Source organism: Crocuta crocuta, unplaced genomic scaffold (assembly GCF_008692635.1).
Source record: "Crocuta crocuta isolate KB4526 unplaced genomic scaffold, BGI_CrCroc_1.0 scaffold32, whole genome shotgun sequence".
NCBI classification, from domain to species: Eukaryota; Metazoa; Chordata; class Mammalia; order Carnivora; family Hyaenidae; genus Crocuta; species Crocuta crocuta.
This window is the reverse complement of record NW_027529424.1, coordinates 9,196,509-9,220,864: the sequence shown is the minus strand read 5'-3', so window position 1 is coordinate 9,220,864 and position 24,356 is coordinate 9,196,509. Positions and strand designations below refer to the sequence as shown.

Genomic DNA, 24,356 nt, shown 5'->3' with positions numbered 1-24,356 from the left:
GGACAGGCACTCTCTTCAGAAAGGTTCAGAGGTCTCAGTTAAGGAGACCATGAGTGAGGGCTACCATGGGTAAAAGAAACATCGAAATACAAGGATAAATGATAAACACATAAGCATCTCTTGAAAGTGTTCATATTTCCCAAATGCTGCTTTCCTATGGTACTGGAGCTGTCTATCTATTTACCTACCTATGTACCTACTTACCTGCCCACCTGTCTACCTGCCTACCTACCTGCTTGCTTATCTACCTACCTACCTACCTACTTACCTACCTATGTTCCTACTTACCTATCTACTTACCTACCTATCTATGTACTTATTTACCTACCTACCTGCCTGCCTAACTACCTGTCTACCTAACTACCCATCTACCTACCTACCTATCTGTCTACCTACCTACCTTTCTACCTGCTTGCTTATCATCTATCCACCCATCCACCCATCCATCCACCCACCCATCCATCCATCCATCCATCCCTTCATTCACCTTATCTATCTATCTATCTATCTATCTATCTATCTATCTATCTATCTATCTATCTATCTATCTACCTGTCTATCTACCTACCTACCTACCTACCTGTCTGTCTATCTATGCACCCACCCACCTACCTACTTACCTACCACCTATCTATCTACCTACCTACTACCTATCTACCTGCCTACCCATCTAACCATCTGTCTTAGATGTGCCTGACACGGTCTAGTTTTCTTTTTCTCCTCCACACTCTATTGGTATATAATGGACATGTAACCTTGTTACATATGAGGTGTACAAAGTATGGATCTGATGTGAGTCCATATTACAAGATTATTATCATGGTTGCAACAACTACCACCTCCACCAGGCCTCATAATTACCATTTCTTTTTTGTGGTGAGAACACTTAAGATTTACCCTTTTAGCAAATTTCGAGTATACAACACAGTATTGTTCATGGTAATCACCATGCTGTACGTTAGTTCCCCAGAACTCATTCATCTTCTAACGGGAAGTTTGTGCTTCTTGACCAACGTCTCTCCATTTCCGTCACCCCTACCCTCGCCACAGTCCCCTCTCTGTTTCTATGAGCTTGGGTGTTTTTTCCTCCCCCAAAGCCTGTTTTTCTCTTCTACCAGGAAACAATTGTACTGTTTATGGGAGCTTTGTGTGTGTGTGTGTCTCTTTCCATGCTTATACTGCATCTCTTCCCCTTACCTCCCTCACCTCCCCCCTGTCCCACCCACAGGCCACAGAGTATTTTGTCATTTAGGATCCATTCAAGAGGAACTTCTGGGGGCTGGTTTGGGACTTCACACCCAGCTTACTCTAACTGATTACTGTGAGTTGATGTTGTTAATATCTGGATTAGTCTTTTACTCGTATAACTACTATACAGGGTAAGGAGGGGGTCATTTTAAACCAACCAACCAACCCACCAGACCAATCAACCAACGTATCCCATGGTCTCTGTTTGGGGTACATTTTGTCAATAGCAGCCCCTACCCACCTGCTATCTGATACTCGGTAGTGAATACGAAGGACTCCGTGGTTGTAGCTACTTCCGTATGTTTCTGGAAATCTGTGCAGAAGAGAGAGGAGGAAATGCTCAGTTTGTGCTGGTGATCACACGGCATGAGCTGGAGCGCGTCAGGATTTTCAGTGAGTGGGAACCCCGGAGGCTGACAGAAGAGCTGTGGAAGACCAGCATTTCACGTTTCTGCCTCGAGATACCAGCCTCCGCCTGTTCTGTCCTCATCCCGACACTTTGTTTGACACATTTCAGGGGCGGGATCAGGGTGCACGATCCCTCAGCCGCCCACTGGAGGGGCCGCTCTGGGCAGCCTGCCTTCCCCCTCTCGGGCATGACAGTTTCAGGGTCAAGCTTTTACCCTCCCAGAAATTCTAGATGTACCTGTAGTACTTGTTGTCATTGAAGGACAGGAAGTGTCACTCCCAGGGGGAGCATCAGTGCTGGCTTGAGGCTCTTCGTCATCTGGAGGAGAGAGGAGGGGATGGAGGCAGAGGGCAGGGGTCTCACGTACACCCCACCCCGCCCCCCTCAGCTGACCCCCAGACAACCGGAGCGAGGTGTGAATCTCCATTCTTGGCCCATTGTCTGGAGCCACCGCGTGCAGCCCTCCATCAGAGTCACCAGCAAGGGGGTAAGCCATCCCAGCCAGTGACAGGGAATTTGCCCAGGATCCTGGCTGCGAGAAGCTCTAGCAGCTCCGTGTCCCCAAGCTTTCTCCTGAGCCCTGGTTTCCATCTGTGGCTTGGAAACTGGCCATCATCATACAAGTACCCCTGAAACACCAAATGAAGTGGAAATGCACAGGACAACTCTTCTCTGTGACAGGGTCCCCATTCCCTGTGGGTGGTTCCGGTTACTCGGGACACTGTCCCGCCTTGTCTTCCTTTTACACCGGAAGCGACAGACACCCTGGCCAGCGTGTGGCTCCCTGTGGAGGCACGCTGCAGGAAGAAAGCACAGCATCCCCAATGAGTCCAAGAGGAAGACACGGGGTATGGGAAGTGGCAGTGTTCAAGGACATCATCAGAGAGATGTGACTGCCAACTGACCTGGGGGCTGGGCCCGGGCACCCAGACGCCCCTACCCCCCACCCCCGCCATGTGTGGGATATGGGTTCCGCCTGCCCTTCCCGCTCCCAGAGGCTACTCCAAGGGCACAGCCTTGAGAAGGCGATGTGGTGTTGAACCACCTGCGTGGTACATGTGACTGAGCCCAGGGAAGGCGTCTTCATACACTCGTAACATCTGACCAGTGAGTGAGGCGATCCACTCCCTCGCTGCTGCCCAGGACAAGCCTCATGTGTAGGTTTCCTTTGCTTGTGACAACTGCCACCTACCAACAGCGGACTGCCTCTCTCTTGGGTCTCTCCCTGCCGCACTCCATTTATGGGGGCGGTTTCAGATTTCACCCAGGGAAACTCCCCGGGAGGGTTACCAACCGACAGGTGGTGAGCTAAGAAACCTGTAACACTTAAGGCTGGTTACGTGTAAGCGGCTCTGGTTGTAAAAATAGTAATGCGCTCTCAGAATGAAAATAGCAGACCTCAGCCTAGGTGGGTTGTACGCATGTGTGAAAGAGCGTGTGTGTGCACGTGCACGCATGCACACGTGTGTGTTTGAATAGGCCCCTTCCCGGCACGTTTGCACTTTTTATCAAAGCGCAGGTGGGGGTTACAAAAGAAGGGCCCGGCTGACAGTGGATTGCTGTGCGAATAATGAGTTTACATCATACACTCAGGTCAGATGCGTGGGTGGCAGGTCCAGGTCTGAAACCGCCTTCTGAACGGGAGGAAGAGTTGGTAGCTTAGAAGAAGTTGAATTTCAGGATCAGCTATGAAGGGGCAGCATTATCACCAGTGAGGTAGCATCTGGCATGCTTTGGGACACTGGAGAGGGCTTCCCTCCTCTTCCATCTTTGGCCATTTATTCCTGCTCAGCATACAGGGAACCTTAGGTGACAGAGACCTTACTTCATCTGGTCTATTTTCTAGAATGAGCAAAAACAGAGGCCCGAGGAGGCGAAGCAGCTTGCCCAAGGTCACACGGCTGGTTGGTCAGGAATTCCACCCCCATCAGCCTGATGGAAAAAACGGGGTGGTGGAGCCACAAAGGTGCCACCATACCTGGAAACCGGCTGTCCTTCCTTTCGCTTATGCACCTGAGCTGGGGCCGCGTCCACTTTGTCCTCCCACAGGTGATTTTGCAGATGCTCTCAGCAGGTCCCCTCCGCACGGCCCTGAATCCCTGCGCGCACTGGTAGCGAACTGTCTGCCCCACCACAAAATGGTAAATTCTCCTCGAGTGTTCATGTTCCCAGGGTGGGGGCTCGCTGCAGTGACCTGGAAGAGGGAATGGAAATTCTCAAGGCATGTTGGCAACAGCGCGGTGAGTGAAGCCAAGTTGCCTCTTCCTAGAGACTGGACCTTCGTTCTTATTATTTTGTTCATTCATTCGTTCTTTTATTCAACCAATACGTATTGAGAATGTCTCTGTGTCAGGAACTTTACCAGGCTCTGTGTGGGAAGGCACGCAGACCCAGTCACTACTGCAAGAATGACAATCGATTGAATGAGGAAGACATATGAGGCCAGAATGTGCTGAGTATTATAGTTGAGGAGCAGACACTTGCTGTGGGAACACAGAGGAATGAGTATTTACTTCTGGTGGTGGTAAGAGTTTCCATAAGTGGATTGGCGTGGGAAGGGCAGTCTTGGCTGAGGGATAAAGGTAGACTCAATCCCATTTGGGCCAACGAAATGCGAAGAAGACACCCTGAATCTCACTGCCAAGTGAGGACACATATCCTTGGGTTGTGGCTTGGGATCATTTTGGGGCCAAGGCTGAAGGTCTGGAGATAAAGCCAAAGCCAGAAGGAAGGAAGGGCTGAGGGAATCTCAGGGAAACAGAACCTGATCTCTGATCAAGCCATGCATAAAGCTTGCCCTATGTGAGCCCTACCAAGGCCTCTGAAAATTCCCCATGCCCTCTAACCTTCTGCTCCCCCAACTAAAACTCAAGTGTGACTGTTTTTCAACCCCAGTGATCATGTCCTGCTCTGATTTACTCTCAGGATTCCCACCCCCACCCCAAATCTGGATATATGGAGACACACGTGCTCTCTCTCCCTAGACATGTGAAGCTACACATATGCTCTGATCTTCCAGACCTTCCATAATCCAATTTCCCAAGATGACCTTTAAAGTGCCGCAGAGGGAATTCTCGGGGGGAGCCGAAGGGTCCCGTCCTGAGTGATCTGCTCTAGTGTAGTACCTTGCAAATCATGACCAAACTTGTGTTTTAGTCTCAGAATGACATTTCTTTTACAGCCAATAAAATCCATAATGATCCAAACCTGTTTAAATTATATTTGCTTCTTTCAAGTAAAAACATCCCCATTAAGACGATGTGTGAAAGGGCCCTTGGCCAGAACCAATGGTTATGTCTTGAATAAGAAAAACAGACACTGCCCTCCTGAGAAAGTTTTCAATAACTGCTCAGAGGAAGATGGGAAAAAGAGAGAAAAACAATTAAATGTGTTCTGAAATGCCATTTAGCACCACGTTGGATGTACAACATTATGTGGGTTTAGCCGAGTATTTTGCCCTCTTCATATCTCAGTTTCTTCAGTCAATCGAAATAATAGTCCTGCTCCTTGACTCAGTGGGTTTTGAGGTATGAGGTTCAAATGAAATTGCATACACGATAATAAGGTTTTTTGTAAGTTATACAATTAGCACAAGGCAATAGGATCTTGTAAGGTCAGTGGGTCCTCCACAAGCTCAGGTTTTCCTAACGGGCTCTATTTCTTCCTGACACAAAGACGGGAGTGCAACACGATTCATTTTAGAGTTGTGGGAGCAACTGGGTAGTTAGTCATGGCAACCACTCATCCCTCCCCCTCGCCCCCCGCCACTGCCCCCGGACCATTATCTAGGCGGTGTCTGTGGCTTCAGAACTCACCAGTAGGGTTCATTGTCTTGTACTTAAGGGGGAAACACAGAGCATTTCCTTGAGGGCAGGGACGGTTGTCTATTCACGTTGGCGTCTTCTGCTGGCAGCGTTGGGCACAGTTCCCACACAGGCTTTTTGAACTGAGTTCAGTTGAATTGAATTGAATTGAATTGAATTGAACTGAACTGAATTGAGCTGAATTCTATTCAGCCAGCCCCCAAACCAGGAGGAAGCCCAGAGCCCACGTTGGCTTGAATGCTGAGCAGCACTACAGCCTGCAAACATGACCACTACACAACAGTGCTTGTTTGCCTGATATCCTCAAAGAAGACGGTGGTGGGACAGACTTCCCTCCTTTGGGGGACACACGAGAAGAGAAGAGTTGGCTGCTAGGAGCCGCTCAGATTCACTTCTTACCTGGAAGGTTAACTTGGTCCATGGGCTGCATTTGGCTCTGCAACTCTGTGGGGTTTTTTCCCTTCTGTTCTTCAGGTTTAGGAGTAACTTGTCTATCTGTGGTCCTTGGGGCTATGAGAATGGGTAGAATGAAGCAAATCATTTCACAAATGCTTAAAATAGAAAACACTCTTTGTGTATTCATTTAGTCAAAAAAGTGTGCCTTTCCACTGCCTGCAACATGTCAGGCAGTATTGGGGTGCAGGGGTTACAGAGAGGAGCCACACCCCGGCCTGCCCTTGGGGTGCTCTCGGCATTGGCCTGTCAGTATCCCCTGTGTGATGCCAGTGCCCTACAATGTGTTTCTGAAAGCACTGGAAGATTTTCTGGTTTTTGTGTGACTCCCCAGAGGAGAGTCTATTCTGCCATCCATCTGCCAACCTTGTGGGCTGACTCCCTTGTCTCCCTAAAGGAGCTCATTTAAAACTTAAAGGGATGCAATCTTAGCGCAAGGAGGGGAGAAGCCTCCTACCACATTTGTCTCCATTGTGAAGACTTAGGCAAAGGAGGTGACTGTGGGCACTGCCGTGAGGGGTGGGGGTCAGGATTCTAGCTGAAGGTCCGCGGAGGGTGTGCTGGGAACAGCACAGCAGTGATCTCCAGACTGTGCAGTCCATGTGCGGTGTGGCTGAAACTCAACCCGCTGTGGCTCACGAACACCATCCCCAGGGGTAAGAAATAAATGGATGAGGGGGCGCCTGGATGGCTCTGTTGGCTAAATGTCTGACTTTTTATATCAGTTCAGGTCATGATCCCAGCGTTGTAAGATCAAGCCCCAAGCTGTGCTCCACTCTGGGTGTGGAGCCTGCTTGGGGTTCTCTCTCTCTCTCTCTCTCTCTCTCTCCACTCTCTTTCAAAATAAATAAATAAACTTAAAAAAATTTAAAGGACAAACAGACCCACCTGTTTTTACCATGTTCTGTTATCACTTAGTGGATAAAAGATCGCATAGAGAAATTGGCCTCGTGAGAGCTTTCAGGATTCAATTGAGAACAAATGTTCAGTAGCAAAACTATGGTATTAGAGCAATTTAGGCTTAGAAAGCCCCTTGGGGGTCATTCCCTCCAAATTCCACTCCGGGGAGGTGACCGGCTACCATCCCTGAGCGAGCGGCCCTGCCTTCTCTGCTCACCCTCACCAGCAACGATGAGGTTTAGGACCCTTAGTTCGCAGCTTGGTCAAGTCACGGCCGCCGTTGAGGGCCACAGGGCACTCAGGCCAGGTTTTGAAGTCCAGAGGTAAAGAAACCTGAAGAGAACAACTTCCTCCTCCTCTCCGCTTTCCTAGTGCGGATTTGGGGGCTCCCCACGCACCAGCCTGACCGGCCTGTGGGGTTGTTAATCCCGTTCCCCCAGCCCGGCGGGGGCTTGTGAGACTGAACAAGGGGCAGCAGCCTTTTGGGGGCAGTGAGGTGTCTGGGGGGACTATTCCCCGTGCTTTGTGCTTCCGAACACCAGTTCCTGACGCTGGGCTGGGAAGGGCCTGGACTGGTGATACCTTCTGCCTGAGCATATATTTGGGCTCAGAAGACATGCCCGGAAGACCCCACGGTGGCCAGTGAAAATGTGGGTAATAGACAAGACTCTCGAGTTCAGAGGCTTGGACTCCTCTTCCCTTTTTACTGTCATCTGGGGAGGAACTGCCTCGCCCACCGCCTCTGCTTTTCTCCCCAGAGCCTCTTCCTTAGGGCTGCGGAGATGGGCACTGAAGAGGAGAGGGACTAGTTAGGGCTCCCGCGGCCACGTGGCTGCAGGGGTGCCGCACGAGGGTGAGCTTTGCAGGGGGAAACACGGACGAGTAAAGGCAGCCGTGCAGGTAGATTTGGCCTGCTGGAATTGTTATTATTGCTCTTATTTTTTTAATATAGGCTCATTCTGACTCTTCTTTTTTATAATTTTTATTTATTTTTTTAAATTGTGACAAGGCACACGATGGTGGCTCAATCAGTTAAGCACCTGACTTCAGCTCAGGTCATGATCTCACAGTCCATGAGTTCGAGCCCCGCATCAGACTCCGTGCTCACGTGTGGAGCCTGCCTGGGATTCTCTCTCTCTCTCTCTCTCTGCCCCTCCCCCACTTGCATGCTCGGTCTCTCAAAATAAATAAATGAACTTTAAAAAAAATTTTAAAAATTGCGGTAAGTTATACATAGCACAAGACTTACCATATTCATCATTTTTAATGTACAGCTCAGTGGCATTAAGTGCATTTACAGTGTGGCCAACTACATTTATTTTCGAATTGTTCAGCGATTATTAGTATAACGTCTGTTCCCTCTCTCCCTGCAAAATGTAAGGTCTTTGAGTGCTGGGGCCCCCGAGTGCCTAGATCAGTCCTTGGAACTGGGAGGCTCTACTTAAATATTTTTTATTTCAGTGAATTGTTTTCCAGGAACCACTGAAACGAGTTGCTGGCTAGTTGGGGGTGCCCGCTTGTGTCTGTAGGGCTGAGTAGACAAAAGCTGGAGCTCTGTCCCCCTCTGGGCCACAGTCCTTCTGTTTCCCGTGGTGCCGCAAAAGGGGACACTTACAGGTACTTATGCACTGGCACTTGTTTTCCCAGGCAGAGTGGCTCGAGTTCCCTGCGCACAGCACAAAGGCTGACCCGTTGCTTATCCGGCGAAAGCCCCTCTTGCATTCACAGTTTAACATGGTGCCCGTCTTGTATGCGAGGGCTCTGAAAGTGGCATGTTTGATATCTGGAGGGTTGTCATCGCACAATTCTGCAAAGAAAAAAGAAGCACATTAGGAGTTCAGGAATTTCTGGTCACGTACTCACATCCTTCAGCCAGGTAGCGATTTCATCACACATCCCTGCACTTTGTTTAGTCAAGGATTTATGGGTGGCCCCCAGTTTCCTAGAAACAAACTAAGACTGTTGCCATCGGCCCATAGAAACTTTTGTATCAGAGACGGCTCAAAATGTACCGTTGCCAAGTTCCTCTCCAAATTACAATATATTTCAAGATACATGAATAGAAATGAATGGAGTTTTAATCTGAATATGCCTTGTGCTGGGCAAATAGAGAAAGAGAGGAGACGATAAATTGTAAGAGGAAAGGAAGGAGGGGAAGCCATGTAACTTTTATTGAGGCACAACATGTATCTGTGAGAAACAATTTTCAGGAAATAAGGATTGTCAGAATTTCTATAATTAATGGTTTTGTGCCCTTCCTTCCTTCCTTCCTTCCTTCCTTCCTTCCTTCCTTCCTTCCTTCCTTCCTTCCTTCTTCCCTTCCTTCAAGAAATATATATATAAAGTGCTGGACCCAAAGTCTGGCAAGTGGGAATGTGTATTTTTTACCCATTTGCCCATCAGTGAGGTTACTAGATCCCTTCTCATACCACAGAGACTGGACCCTGTCTCAGCCCCTCAGAAACGGGCACTGGCTTCCCACCAAGGACACTTGAAATAGGGGCCAAATGCCCAAGTATTAAGGGGGGGAAAGCGCTGCTTGAATCAGGAAAATGGTTCTATTGCATATCTTGCAACAAGTTCTGTTTCAAGAGATTTGGTTTTTAGGGAAAAAAAGGCACAGGCTGGATAAGGAGAGTGGAAAGGAAGGATGACAGGAAACAGAAGGTGAGAAAGCACAGCCTCTCCTTCCTCCAGTCCAGACACAAAATCCAGGCAGTTGCTGCACTCGTTGCTGGCAGAGGACACTCTACCGGCTACTAATTAATCGCTCAGTTGGAGTGAAGCTTCTCTGTGTCTTTCCACTTTGCCCAGCATCTTACCACATTGAAGGCCACCCTCATCTAAGACTCAGGATGCCCCTGATCTGAATAACAGAAGGTGGGGAGAGCTGAACAGCGTGCCTCACCTCTGACCTAGGAGGGACTAAATGGAAGCAATTTGAATGGCTTGGAGGGCCAGCGACTGTAAGGAGCACATAACATATGCACTCAATAGATACTAGTGATCCTAATCGATAATAAGGCAAGAAAGGTAGCATGGTGGAACGGGCAGAAAAGTGGGTTTCTAGATCCTAGCTCTACCAGCTTACTAGCTACATAGCTTCATTGTTTTTATTGGCCACCTTTTCTGTAAACTGGGTATAATAACCACCATCATTTTACTGTTTTGTTTTAAAGATTGCATGAAATAACATAAACAGTAACTAGCAGAGCACTCCGCACATAACAGACGTAGCATAGATACCAGTTTTTCTTCCTTCCTTTTTTAGCTCTGTCAGATAGAGGCTGGGCTGCAGTTTGCCTTAACCCCCATCTCTCTCTACAGCCTGTATCCTCAGTACCATTTGCTGCTACTTGTCATACATCAATAGCAACCTATGTTTTAAGTGTCAGAAAGTACGTCTATTGCTAAAACAAGATACATGTAATAATCTGAAAAACCAACGAAAGAACAAGGCAAGGATGTTCTCTCTCATCGCCACTTTTCAACATGGTACTGGAAATCCTAGCCAATGCAATTAAAAAAGAAAGGAAATAAAAGGTAGATAGATCAGGAAGGATTAAAACTTTTTTTTTTTTTTTGGAGATGACTTGACTGTCTGTCTACATAGATGATCTGAAAGAACAGACAAAAAACCCTTATGGTACTAATAAGCAATTTTAGCAGGGTTACAGGATACAAAGCTAATATACAAAAGTCAATTGCTTTGTTATATACCAGCAAGGGACAAATAGAAACTGATCTTAATAATACAATATCATTTATATTAGCACCCCCACAATAAAGTTCTTCGGGATAAATATAATAAAACAGCTACAGGATCACTATGAGGAAAACTGGAAAACTCTGATGAAGATAATCAAAGAACTCAATAAATGGAGAGGTATTTCATGTTCACGGTTAGGAAAATTCAATATTGTCAATATGTCTCTTATTCCCAACATGATGCGTAGATTTGACACATTCCCAAAACACCCCTTACCCCCCTGGCAACTTATTTTGTGGACATCAATTCTGATTCTAAATGATTCTAAAGTTTATATGGAGTGGCAAACAAACAAACAAACAAACAAAAAAACCCAGAATAGCCAACACGATATTGAAGGAGAAGAACAAAAATGAAGGCCTGAAACTACCTGACTTCAAGATTTACTGTCAAGCTACAGTAATCAAAACAACGTGGCGTTGGTGAAAGAATAAATAAACAGACCAATGTAACAGAATAGAGTCCAGAAACAGACCCACGTGAATATAGTCACGTGGTCTTTGGCAGAAGAGCAGAAGCAATACCATGGAACAGGGGTACTCTTGTCAATCAGCGCTAGCGGAACAGCGGGACATCCATGTGCAAAGAAATGGATCTAGACGCTGACCTTATCTCTTTCACAAAAATTAACTCAAAATGAATCACAGACCTAAATGTAAAGCAGGAAACTATAAAACTCTTAGAAGATAATAGAGAAGAAAGTCTAGATGATGTTGGGTTTCGTGATGACTTTTTTTTTTTAATGTTTTAGTGTTTTAGTTATTTCTGAGAGAGAGAGAGACAGTGTGAGCAGGAGAGGGTCAGAGAGAGAAGGAGACACAGAATCTGAAACAGGCTCCAGGCTCTGAGCTAGCAGTCAGCACAGAGCCTGATGCGGGGCTCGAACCCACGAACCACGAGATCATGACCTGAGCCGAAGTCGGACACAACCAACTGAGCCACCCAGGCGCCCCTCATGATCACTCTTAGATGTACCACCAAAGGCACCACCCATGGAAGAAAGAACTGAGAAGCTGCACTTCGTTAAAGTAAAAAATGTATACCCTCAAAGGACACTGTCGAGGCAGTGAAAAGAAGTCAGAGACTGGGAGAAAAAAATTGCAAAATATGTATCTGCTAAAAGACTGTTATCTAAAATATACAAAGAAGTTCTTTAATTTTGACAATGAGAAAATGAACAACCTGGTTTTTTTTTAGAGCGCCGAAGACCTTAATAGCTATCTCACCAAAGAAGATATATGGATGGCAAATGCTCATGTGAAAAGATACCCCACATCATATGTTATCAGGGAAATGCAAATTAAAACAACAATGAGATGCCGCTTCCCAGCTTTGGAATGCCCCGAACCCAGAGCACCAAAGGCTGGTGAGGACGTGAGGCAAGAGGAACCCTCGTACGCTACTGGCAGGAATGTAAAATGGCACGTCCACTTTGGAAGAGAGTTGTTCAACTTCTTACAAAACTAAGCACACTCTTACCGTACAATCTAGCAATTACACGTTTTGGTATTTCCCCAAAGAAGTTGAAAAGTTATGTCTACACAAAAACCTGCACACAGATGTTTTTAGCGGCTTTATTCATAATTGCCAACACTTGGAAGCTGTCCTTAGCTGTCCTTTGGTAGGTGAATGTATAAATAAACTGTGGTCCATCCAGACAATAAAATATTATTCAATGCTAAAAAGAAGTGAGCTTTCAAGCCATGAAAAGACATGGGGGAAACTAAAATGCGTGTAACTGAGTGAAAGAAGCAACATAAAAAAATGCTGCCCACTGTATAATTCCAATGACACTCTGGAAAAGATAAACCTATGGAGACAGTGAAATGATCCATGGTTGCCAGGATTTAGGAAGGGGGAGAGATGAACAGGCACGGTAAAGAGGATTCTTGAGGCAGTGAAAATAATCTGTGTGATACTGTATTGGCGGATACATGTCCTTATGCATTTGTCGAAACCCAAAGAATATACAACACCAAGAGTGGAGCCTAATATAAACTATGGACTCTGGGCAGTAACAATGTGTCAGTGTGGGTTCATCAACGGAAACAAATGTACCACCTGGTGGGAGATGTTGATACTATGATAATGCGGGAGGCCGTGCATGAATGAGGTCAGGTGTATCTGAAGAATCTCTGTACCTCTTGTTTGATTTTGTTGTGAATCTAAAACTATTTTAAACTATAAATTCAATGAAAAAAGAACAATGAATAAGCAATGGACATTCCCAGAGCTAGGTAAATAATCGAAGGCAGGGGGGAAGCCATGAGGACTTCTGCTTCCAGCCATGACAAAATTTTGGTACCAAAACTTACCCTCCTGCTGAAAACAACTTTAAAACCAGACAAAATGTTCAAAAAAGTGTATTCAGGCATTTAGTTATAGGCAACCACATTGTTCCAGAAGAGGGAAACATGAAGTGAGACCTTAATTCCTTTGCCATTAATTCCTTCACGGCCACTTTCCTGCCAGATAGCACCCAAGTGGGACCCAAGCAGAGCCCTGGTCTCCCTGATCTAAGGAGGAAAAGAAATCGAGAGTTCTAGGTCGCTGGCCTGTCTGGAATTACTCCCCCAGATAGAACCCTCCTCTTATAAAGATTAAAGCCAAGGCCAACAGACAGGAGGGTGCACCAGCCATTTAATGCCCATTAAGAACAAAATTCAATGCCTCTTAAAGGAAGACAACATACTCCAGACCTTTTAAAATGTATAATTCATAACATCCAGCAAGTTTTTAAAAATTCTGGACATGTGAAGAGATAGGAAAATGTGACCCATTTAAAGCAAAAGGAGTCAATTGATGGGACATCTGGGTGGCTCAGTCTGCTAAGCATCCAACTCTTGATTTTGGCTTAGGTCATGATCTCGTGGTTCATGAGATCAAGCCCCATGTCAGGTTCTACAATGACACTGTGGAGCCTGCTTGGGATTCTCTCTCTCCCTCTCTCTACCCCCTCCCCCACTCTCTCCCCTGCTCTCTCCCTTGATCTCTCTCAAATAAATAAACTTTTAAAGAAAACTTTTGAGAAAGGAGTAAATTGAAACAGACTCTAAAATGACCCAGAATTGGGAATTAGCAGACAATTGATTGCCATTTATTTTTATAAAGAAAGTTTTAGGAGAACAAAGCCACAGCCACTTATTTACATTTTATCTGTGGCTGCTTTTTACTATAATGACAGAGTTGAGTGGTTGCAACGGAGACTACATGGCCTGCTAGCTGAAAATATTCATTCTCTGGCATTTTAAGAAAAAAATTGCCAACTACTAATTCTAAGGAAACACGGTCATAATGAGTGACTCAGTAAGATATCTCAGAAGATAAATGAAAACTATAAAAAAGAACCAAATAAAAATTATAGAACTAAAAATTACAGTATCTGAAATGAGCTTAGCCACACCTTGAAGACAAATCAATAGAATTCATCCAAACTGATGAGCACAGAGAAAAAATTTTCAAACAAAAATTTGAATAGACCTTTAGTGACCTGTGGGGGTAATATCAGATGGTCTATCATATTTTTTTTTTATTTTTACAGACAGAGAGAGAGCAAGCAGGAGAGGGGCAGAGAGAGAGGGAGACAGAGAATCCCAAGTAGGCTCTGCACTGTCAGCACAGAGCCTGATGCAGGGCTTAAACTCATGAACTGTGAGATCATGACCTGAGCAGAAATTAAGAGTGGGATGCTTAACCAACTGAGCCACCCAAACACCCCAGTCTATCATATTTAGCTGAAGTCCCAAAAGCAATTGGAGAACAAGAACAGAGCTGAAAAATTACTTGAAGAAATAATGGCCAAAAAATATCTGAAATTTAGGGGCGCCTGGGTGGCTTAGTCGGTTAAGCGTCCGACTTTCGCTTAGGTCATGATCTCGCCGTTCGTGGGTTCGAGCCCCGCGTCGGGCTCTGTGCTGACTGCCAGCTCAGAGCCTGGAGCCTGTTTCAGTCTGTGACTCCCTCTCTCTCTGACCCTCCCCTGCTCACGTTGTCTCTCTCTCTCTCTCCTGGAAATAAATTAAAAAAAAACATTAAAAAAAATTTAAAAAAAATATCTGAAATTTGATGAACAAACATTGACTTACATCTCTAAGATTCAGTAGAAATGTAAGCAGTAAACTCCAAGCGGCATAAATATAAAGAAAACCACACCTAGATACATCATAGCCACACTGCTGAAAACCAAAGATAATGAGAAAATCTTAAAAGTAGCCAGAGAAAAAGGACACATTACACACAGGGGGAACAGTAGTGAGTAATAACTGACTTTTCATCAGAAACAATGCGAGTCAGAAAAGGATGGTAGAACATGTTCAAGGTTGTAAAAAGCAAAAAAAACCTGTCAGCCTGGAATTCTACCTAGAAAACATATCTTTCAAAAATGAGGATGAAATTAATATATTTTCAGATAAATGAAAGCTTAGAGAATTTGTTACCAGGACACCCGTGTTAGAAAAGATAATGCTGAAGGAAGTTTCAGGCCATGTGGATATTATTCCAGTTAGAAATACAGATCTACAGGAAATAATGAAGGGTGCTGGTAAATATGTAGGTAAGTGGAAGGATCATCTTTTAATTTCTTTGAAAGAAAACTATTTAAAATTAAAAAAAAATCATGGATGGTGAGTTTTATTATAGAGATAAAAGTAAAATGTGTAACAACTACCGTATAAAGGTTGGGATAGAAAAGTGGAATGTTTCTATCATAAAGTTCTTAGAATGTGGAATGATACGATATTAAGTCTAAGGAGATCGTGATAAATGAAGGATGCATATTGGAAGGCTTAGAGAAACTGCCAAATAATACAATGAGCATAGCTAAAATGGCAATACAGGGCATAGAGTATTAAAATACTTATTTTGTTAGCCAAAATTAAGTGAGAAAAGGGAGAATAGAGGAATATAAAACCAAAAGGAACACCTGAGAGACAGGCAGCAAGTGAGTAGACTTAAAGCCAAACCACACGAGTAATTATATGAAACATACACCAAACACATAAAATTAAAAGACCGAGACTTTCAGACTGGATAAAACAGCAGGATCCCACTCTCTGCCATCTACAAGAGAACGTACTTTAGATACAAAGACAATGATAGGTTGAAATTAAAATATATCAAGAGATTTATGCAAAGTATGCATAAGAAGTTTCTTCAAAATAAGAACTGGCATTCACACATGACTTGATTGCTTACCTAAAAGTACTAAGAAATCTTGTACTTACTTGGTACAAGAACTTAGTAAATTTAGCAGTCTCAATATACAAAAACCACCTGTGGTTAGTTCTGTATGCCAGAAGCAACCAATTAGAAAATTACAAAATTTAAAAACAATTTCATTTATGATGGTATCAAAACCCATGATACACTCATACATAAATTTACCAACAACTTATAAGACTTTTGACCTTGAAGCTCTGAAACATTGCTGTCATAAGGAACTATGTAAATGGAGAAATGTACAATGTTTATGGATTGGAAGATTTATTTTTTAAAAAAGATGTCATTTTACCTTAAATTTATCAATAAATTCAATGCAATAACAACTGAAAAAAAATCCAGCATGCTTTTTGGTAGAAATTTGGCAAGTTGATTCTAAACCTCTTTGGAAGTACAACAGACCTGGAATCTCTATGACAATCTTAAAAAGAACGTACACATTTGGAGAATTCACATCATCGGATGCCAAGATTTTCTACAAGTTGCAGTAACCAAGACAGTGCATATTGGTAAACGGATAGATAAGCATTTGGGGCACCTGGGTGGCTTAGTCGGCTAAGCATCTGGCTAAGCGTCCGACTTCAGCTCAGGTCATGATCTCATGCTTGTGAGTTGGAGCCCTTCGTTGGGCTCTGTGCTGACAGCTCGCAGGCTGGAGCCTATTTGGGATTCTGTCTCTCCCTCTCTCTCTGCACTTCCCTGCTTGTTCTCTCTCTCTCTCTGTGTGTGTGTGTGTGTGTGCCTGTCTGTCTCTCTCAAAAATAAACATTAAAAAATATTTTAAAAAGGGTAGACAAGTAGAGTAATGGGATAGAATAGAAAGTCCAGAAATAGACTCACACACATACATTCAGCTGATTGTGTTACAGACATGCCACATGCCATGGTAGTTCAATGAGGGCAGGAAAATCTTCTCAACAAATGCTCTGGAACAAATGGATAAATTTATGGGGGAAAAAAAGAACCTTACTCTACAAATAAAAATTAATTTTAATATGCATCTAAACATAAGAGATTCACACCCTCTATTTATCCATGATAGGCATACATAGAAAAATCAAAACTCTGAAGCCTCCAAGAGAAAATGAAGGCAAATAGCTTTGCAAGTTAGGGATAGGCCAAGATTTCCTAGAGAAGACCCCACGTGCATCAGCCATAAAAGAAAAATAAATTAAAAACTTCTTCTTATCCCCAAGACATTAAGAAAATTAAAAAAAAATAAGTGATACAAGCAAATGCTTGCAGGACATACATCTGACAAAGAGACGTGTGTCCACATTATACGAACTACGAATCAACACCAAAAGGCAAACGACCCAATAAAAGATGGGCAAAGACTGGAACAGTCATTCTCCAAAGAAGACAGGTGATTATCCATAAGTATACTCAACATCGTTAGGCAGCAGGAAAACGCAAATTGGAAACCACCTCGAAGTATTCCATTAGAACGGGCCGTATAGACAAGACTGAGGACAGCAGAAGTTGGAGGGAAGGTAGAGCCACTGGAACTCTCTCACATTACTGGAGGGAGCGTAGAATGATACCACTCCTTAGAAAGCTGATGGTTTTGCTGTTGTTGTTGTTGTTAGTGGAGTTACCTATATACCTACCTGCCCCGTGATCCAGCCATTCCACTCCTATTTATCTGAGAGGAATGAAAATGTATGTTTGCAAGACTTCTACGAAATATTTATAGAGGCTTTCAATAATCTCCAAAATACCGTGTTGAACAAAAGAAGACAAACACAAAATAGTACATACTGTTGGGTTCCATTTGTACAAAGTTCGAGAAAAGACAGAACTAGCGTATGGAAAGAAATCAGAGTAACGTGTGCCTGTGGTGTGTGGGGTTGGCTGGAAGAAGACAGGCAGAGGATACGAGTGTTGATTGTATGGGTGTACATATTTAAAAACTCATCAAATTGTACACTTAAAAATTGTGCATTTCGGGGCGCCTGGGTGGCTTAGTCGGTTAAGCGTCCGACTTTCGCTTAGGTCATGATCTCGCGGTTCGTGGGTTCGAGCCCCGCGTCGGGCTCTGTGCTGACTGCCCGCCCAGAGCTTGGAGCCTCTTTCAGAGTCTGTGACTCCCTCTCTCTCTGACCCTCCCCTGCTCATGCTCTCTCTCTCTCCTAGAAATAAATAAAAATATTTTTAAAAAATTGTGCATTTCGCTTTAATTTTGCCTCAAGAAAATCAGTTAAGAAATATGCTTAGCAACTCTTGTAATTATTCATAAGCACAAATAATCAAGGACTGACCTTAGATGCATTTGGAATCTAACGACTCAATCACAACCCAAGAACGTTTCTAAACACTTAAATTTTTTAAGGCACACAAATTGCCTTTGAAGCCACTTTGTGTCCCTGAAAACAGTTTAATTGTGTGACAATATGTTCTTCTAAATCAGACCGTGGAAATTCCCAGAGTCATCACAAAGTAGCCTGAATATCTGAGGACATCTGTCATGTGGGGACACGGGGAGTTCCACAACCTCTTTCTCCCACAGACTTCATTTTCATAAAAGCATCTTTCCGGGAATTTAGAAACACTGAAACTTCTCTGAACTGTAGCCAAGAACGAGTAAGGAGCCTGGCTAGGATCCTTTCCTCTGGAAAGTTTTGCCAAGGCTCTTCCAAATATCATCTGAAGAAAGTGGGAGGAAGAAGAGTGTGGGGAAATGTACTCCTGAAAGGTTCCTTCTTTATATGGTAGCTGGAGTAAATCTGTGGTATTTTTAGCCTTCCCATTAAAAAAAAAAAAAAAGGCAGTATAATATCTAACAAAAAATGAATAAAAAACACTTTGTTCTGAAGTTTTGCACAGGAGTAAGGAAGGAGAATTCCACTTCATATGGCCCAGCAAAATGTCTTTAAATACTTTCCCCCTAGACTATCACTTCCAAAATTTCTTCCCTCAAAGCCGAGCAGCCCCGTTCATTCCCCAGTTTTACACCTTAAAAATTCTGAATATTCTTTTTTGGAATTCGACCAGCAGGAGCATTTCTCTATTTCAACTCTTGCACCTCTTTCCAGATCCATTTCTTGCTTCCGCCTGGGGGCTCTGACTTTCTAACAGAAATTGTTCTGTGCCCTCACGTCTACCCATTCTCCTGGCTCACACCACAGATGGGGCTGGGAGCTGAGGAGGCAAATACAGAACTTTCTTTAGAAGGCAGGGAGGGAAATATTTTCCTCTCTGGAATTTTTTCGGTATGGGTACAATTCTGGATTTAGATGTCATTTTCTCTAAATGACAGTAAAGTGGCTGCTTTCTGTGGAGAGGAGGACACATTTCACATTACTAACGTGGTGCTGGGGGATGGGGGTAGATGCTCCGAGCTTGGAAAATGGGGCTCCTGGGACGGGCATCCCACAGCAGTGGGCTCAGAGGGGCGTTCGTGTGGCCTTGCCTCGTAGCTCTTGTACCTCTGATGTGGGCAGAGGGGAAAGGAGACAGACAGCATCTATTATTAATAGATAAAAAGCACGCCCGAGGGCTTTGGCGTGCGCTAAGAGGGAGGTAAACTGAGCACTTGAGACGCTGCAAGGGTTTCACGTCTTATTTCGGAGTTCTGCTGGGCATGCTCATTCGAAAGACACAGGTGGGATCCCACATGATCGGCTCACTTCTCACCCTTTACCCCCATCGCTGTCCCTGAAATGGCATCATGGGCGTCTTCCCTTGGGATGTTTGTGCATTCGTTGCCTTCAGGAATGCCCTACTCAGCTGAAGAGCAACACCCCTCGGGTGCTTTTGGCTGCTGCTTCTTGAGTGACGGTGACTGAGAGCCACCTCTCTCTGGACTGTATCACCCACCCTTGGTGGGTGAGGATGAGGAACCCTACGACCCTCTTCTCTTTTCACTGTGGTTTTGTCCCGTGTTTATTTTCCTTTCAATGGATTGCTGGAGGCTCAGCTTCTCCATGGCAACCATGTCCCTGCGAGGTAGGGAAAGCTTAGGCATTGGTAGTTCTTGAGTCGTGGAGGACAGGAATGACAACCAAGGACACCCACTGACAGATTTGGGAGTTCAGACCAGCTTTTCTGTGTCCCAGGCATCTGTTCTCTCAAATACTACCCTTGTACTATCAACTACCCGCCACCGTTCCCAGGAGGGTCTATGTGCAGCCTCTACTTGCTTGGGTTCCAAATAAAAGATGGGGCGCCTGGGTGGCTCAGTTGGTTAAGCGTCCGACCTCTGCTTGGGTCATGATCTTGTGGTCTGTGGGTTCGAGCCCCGCGTCAGGCTCTGTGCTGACAGCTCAGAGCCCGGAGCCTGCGTCGGATTCCGTGTCTCCCTCTCTCTGACCCTCCCCTGCCCTCTCTTCCTGTAAGGGGCCCATCACACGGTGAGAAGGACAGGAGTGAGAGGTGCACCCCAGGCGTCCCTGATTGGGTTTGGAATCCTGACACCCCTTTTTTTGGTTTCTCCACACGCCCTCAACTCTACCCCCCCCAGTATGAAGCTGCTCTTTTACCTTTTACCCTTTTGTTTTTGATGGGGGATTAGAATGAAAATGAGTTCCCTGCTGATATTTTTGTGTCCACGAGTGAACCGTAAATACTAACACTTGGAGGGCAGTTGGTGACTGGATCTGACTGAGTGACGGCTAAGGGGGATTCTCTGCAAACAGTGGGACTGTGCCTGGGCTCTCGGTGGGTGTGGTTCCCCAAAATGAATGAGCATAAAAGTCACCTGGGGGTCTTATTAAAGTGTACAGTTGATTCAATAGGACAAATGTGGAGGCTAAGGCAATTCCTGGTTTCTGACAAGCTCCCAAATGCTGCTGATGTCACAACCACACTCGGAGAGGCGGGGGCTGCCGTACCTACTCTCTGCATCTGCCCCAGGGTGGACAGGGAGCAGGGCTCTGGGGCAGCGAACCTGTTTACAAAGCACTTTGTTTCCAGGCGCCTTACTCAGTAGCTGAGAGGGTGCAGTGAAACTTACTCAGCTGGAGGGAAGGTGGGTGAGTGAAAAACGGTTGTGGGCTAGGTGATTTGTTTTTCTTCTCTGATGTTGTTCAAAATGAAAGAGAACCCTTCTGGCCTTTGCGGCCCATGTGAGCAACATGAAAGACAAAGGAAAATAAAGGGGATTCAAAAGGATGTGGACAGAGTCTGAGATAAGATTCTTTGCTCTGTGGGCGAATCAAGGTCAAGTTATGTTTACCCACAGCCCAGTCAGCACTGAGTAGATGGCTTCATCTCTGTGCCTTCCTTTTCTCCATCTATATAATAGAGATTGGGGATGAATGGCAGGTCAATTGACTAAGCACAGAAACTTCTCGGTGATGATTTATGAAGCTTACATAAAAGATATAGGAGGGAATCAAGAGCTTGGGGCACCTGATGTAGAAATAATCTGGTTCTTGACCTAAAACTATGATGTTCATCTTGTACATTATGTCTAAGAAAAATCCCCAAGTTATATCTAATGTCAGTGATAGTTTCCAAGTTCCTTGGCAACAAACCAAGAGTCTGGGCCTTCCAGAAAGCAAGTGTTGGAGCGCCTGGGTGGCTTAGTCGGTTGAGCATCTGACATGACCTGAACTGTGAGATCAGGCCATGATCTCACAGTTCGTGGGTTCGAGCCCCACATTCAACTGCTGGCAGCACTCCAGATCCTCTGTCCACCTCCTCTCTCTGCCCCTCCTCCAACCCTCTTTCTCTCAAAATAAATAAATAAACTTTAAAAAAGCAAGTATTTTGGTGCAAAATAAAATACCATAGGGCACGCTGAATATTCCTTTTAATAAGATCCTAGGGTCTGAGAGCTGAGAGAGACCCTAAGGATTATTTAGGTTCATCCACACATTTTGTAGATAAACTGAGGCTGTGTGTCACTTCTCAAGTTTTGGCAAGTCTGGGAATAGAGTGGGACCCCCGAGTTCCAGGCCAGTGCTTTCCCGTCACATCACATCATAATCCTCAAGGAGCACATGTGCTTTCTACCCAGAGGTGGAAGGTCGTCTCTTGCTACATCTAAACTATCTGGGTCACTGGGAAGTGTTTGCGAAATATTGTGGTTTAATTCAGATCATTATCTTTGAAGAAGTCAGAGAGCTCGGGGTCCTCCATTTTGGGCTATTTATATCTGGGTAATTAGGATATCTGAGCCCTGCTGTGTGCTGCTCCTTTGTATAGACTACCTCCAAAGCTCGCTACCACCCTGATCGGTAGATTGTCATCCCCACTTCACATGGCAGGAGACTGAGGGTCAGAGGGCTGCAGTAAATTGTCCAAACCACCCAGCTCAAGGTGGTGGGACAGGAAGGAGTCACAAGAAAGCCTGCTATTGCTGCCCTCATTTCTGTCTTCAAAAAAAGAAATCTCACTTTTACTTTCAGAAAACACGATAATATAACACACTTAAAGGTGTCAGGAAGAAGCAAGGATGAAGAGGACAGAGTGTGGAGAAAAGGTCTTCATTGACATTAGATCGCCATGAAAGCTCAGAGGGCAACGCCATTTCTGTGCAGGAGGGAGACCCAAAATGTTGAAGCAGGATATCAGAGTTAGGAACCAATGTGAAGAGATGCCCGTGTAGCGTCCTGGGGGGGCCTGGGGTCCCTGCCTGCCAGGCTAACCCTTTGCAGGCATAAGTGGAAGATACTACAGGTTCAGTTCCAGGCCACTGCAATAAAGCAAGTTCAATGAAACTTTTGATTTCCAAAAAAATTGTTTACGCTATTCCGTAGTCTGTTAAGTGTGCAATAGCATTATGTCTAAAAAAACAATCTACAACCCTTATGTTTATAGCAGCATTATCTACGCTAGCCATGATATAGACGCAGCTGAAGGGTCCATCAATTAATGAATGGATAATGCAGTACGCGCGCGTGCACACACACGCACGCACACACACACACACGATGGAATATTACTCAGCTATAAATAAGAATGAAATCTTGCCATTTGCAATGACATGGATGGAGGTATGGAGTATAATGCTAAGCGAAATAAGTTAAGAGAAAGACATGATCTCACTCATATACGGAATTTAAGAAAACAAATGAACAAAGGGAAGAAAAGAGGAACAGACCAAGAAACAAACTTTTAACTACAGAGAACAGAATGATGATTGCCAGAGGGGAGGGAGGTGAGGGATGGGTGAACTAGGTGATGGGGATTAAGGATGCACTTGTCGTGATGAGTATATGGAAGTTTTGAATCACTGTATCATACACCTGAAACTAATAGAACACCAACAGAACTAATAGAAACTAATAGAACACTAATTCCAGTTAACTAACTGGAATTTAAATAAAAACTTTAAAAAATAAATTAAAATGTACATGCCTTAATTAAAAATACTTTATTGCTAAAAAATATTAACCATCGTTTTTTCAGATAATTGTGGATATTCTTTGTTACTAACTCAATAGGGGGTAGTTTCTTCATTGTTAGTTGCAGATTAGTGATCTGTCAGACTAAATGGGTCTGTCTTAAATTTTGAATGGATTTTGTGTCCATACCTGATTTTGTAATACCACGCATGAGTCATTTGGGAAAAAATGGTTCACTGAGTTACACAGATCTTGTAAATATTGACACATTCATTATGCAGTAACAAGTTAGATTTGTTCATCTCACCTCTGATCTCATTAGAAAAATCTCTGAGGTTTGGAAAGTGCTCAAGGTCACAGTGATGATATAAGTTTCACAAAATTCTAATTTTGCTCAGATTTGATCATTTTATCAAAATTTAGCATATGTCATTATCAAATCTCAAAATTTATCACCTTAAGTACTATGAGTTGTTTTCCTTGAAGTGACAGGCTTACTGTTCAATTTCAAGACATGCCTGCAGACTGTATACTTTGAGAACCTCTGTACTAGGTTATTATATGCTGAATATTAGTTATGTTTCCCTGCTTCTAGAACATCTGCATTTGCTGGAAATGGCATAAGATTAGAACCTGTTCCAAGATTCAGGTGTGGTAGATTATTTATTTATTTATTTAATCTCTTGGGACACCTGGGTGGCTCAGTAGGTTATGCATCTTCTTGATTTCAGCTCAAGTCATGATCTCATTGTTGTAAGATCAAAACCCCTATTGGGCTCCACCCTAGGTGTGGAACCTGCTTAAGATTCTCTTTCCTTCTGCTTCTCTGCCTCTGTCTCTCTCTTTCTCTCTCTCTCTCTCAAAAAAAATTTCTTATGATTTGTTATGTTTTTGGTTCAACTGACTTGTTTATAATATATGTGGATTATATATAAAGACAAGTCTGGCCCTCTTAACGAGATCTGTGATCCCAGACATGGTGGCAAAGTAGCATGGAATTCCAGTTCACTCTTGCAAACCCAGCCTGGAGTGTCACGGAAGCAAAAGGGCTGTTTAGAGATCTGAGAAACTAGCACAAACATGATGGAGGGTGGCTGGGTCTTTCTTTCTATGTGTTAGGAGGTGTGAGGCAGCCAAGATTGAGGGGCTAGGAAGCCACCTTTGGGGGGGCAGAAGTTTTAATTGTCTTTTTCTCTCCCATATGCTTCCTTCTCTATCACCTCTGTAAAGCAGGAAATCAGCAG

General features: G+C 44.3%; 1 protein-coding gene across 1 annotated transcript in view; it reads right to left on the bottom strand.

Annotated features, from left to right (window-relative positions):
- Positions 1 to 24,356, bottom strand: part of IL2RA (interleukin 2 receptor subunit alpha) — a 54,785-nt gene that overhangs the window by 6,894 nt on the left and 23,535 nt on the right. Inside the window, exons 2-6 of the mRNA XM_077758420.1 lie at positions 8,450 to 8,641; positions 5,881 to 5,991; positions 3,636 to 3,851; positions 1,895 to 1,975; positions 1,490 to 1,561 (exon numbers count right to left, since the gene is read on the bottom strand). Coding sequence (XP_077614546.1) covers positions 1,490 to 1,561; positions 1,895 to 1,975; positions 3,636 to 3,851; positions 5,881 to 5,991; positions 8,450 to 8,641 — 672 coding nt within the window. The remainder of the gene's footprint in view (positions 1 to 1,489; positions 1,562 to 1,894; positions 1,976 to 3,635; positions 3,852 to 5,880; positions 5,992 to 8,449; positions 8,642 to 24,356) is intronic.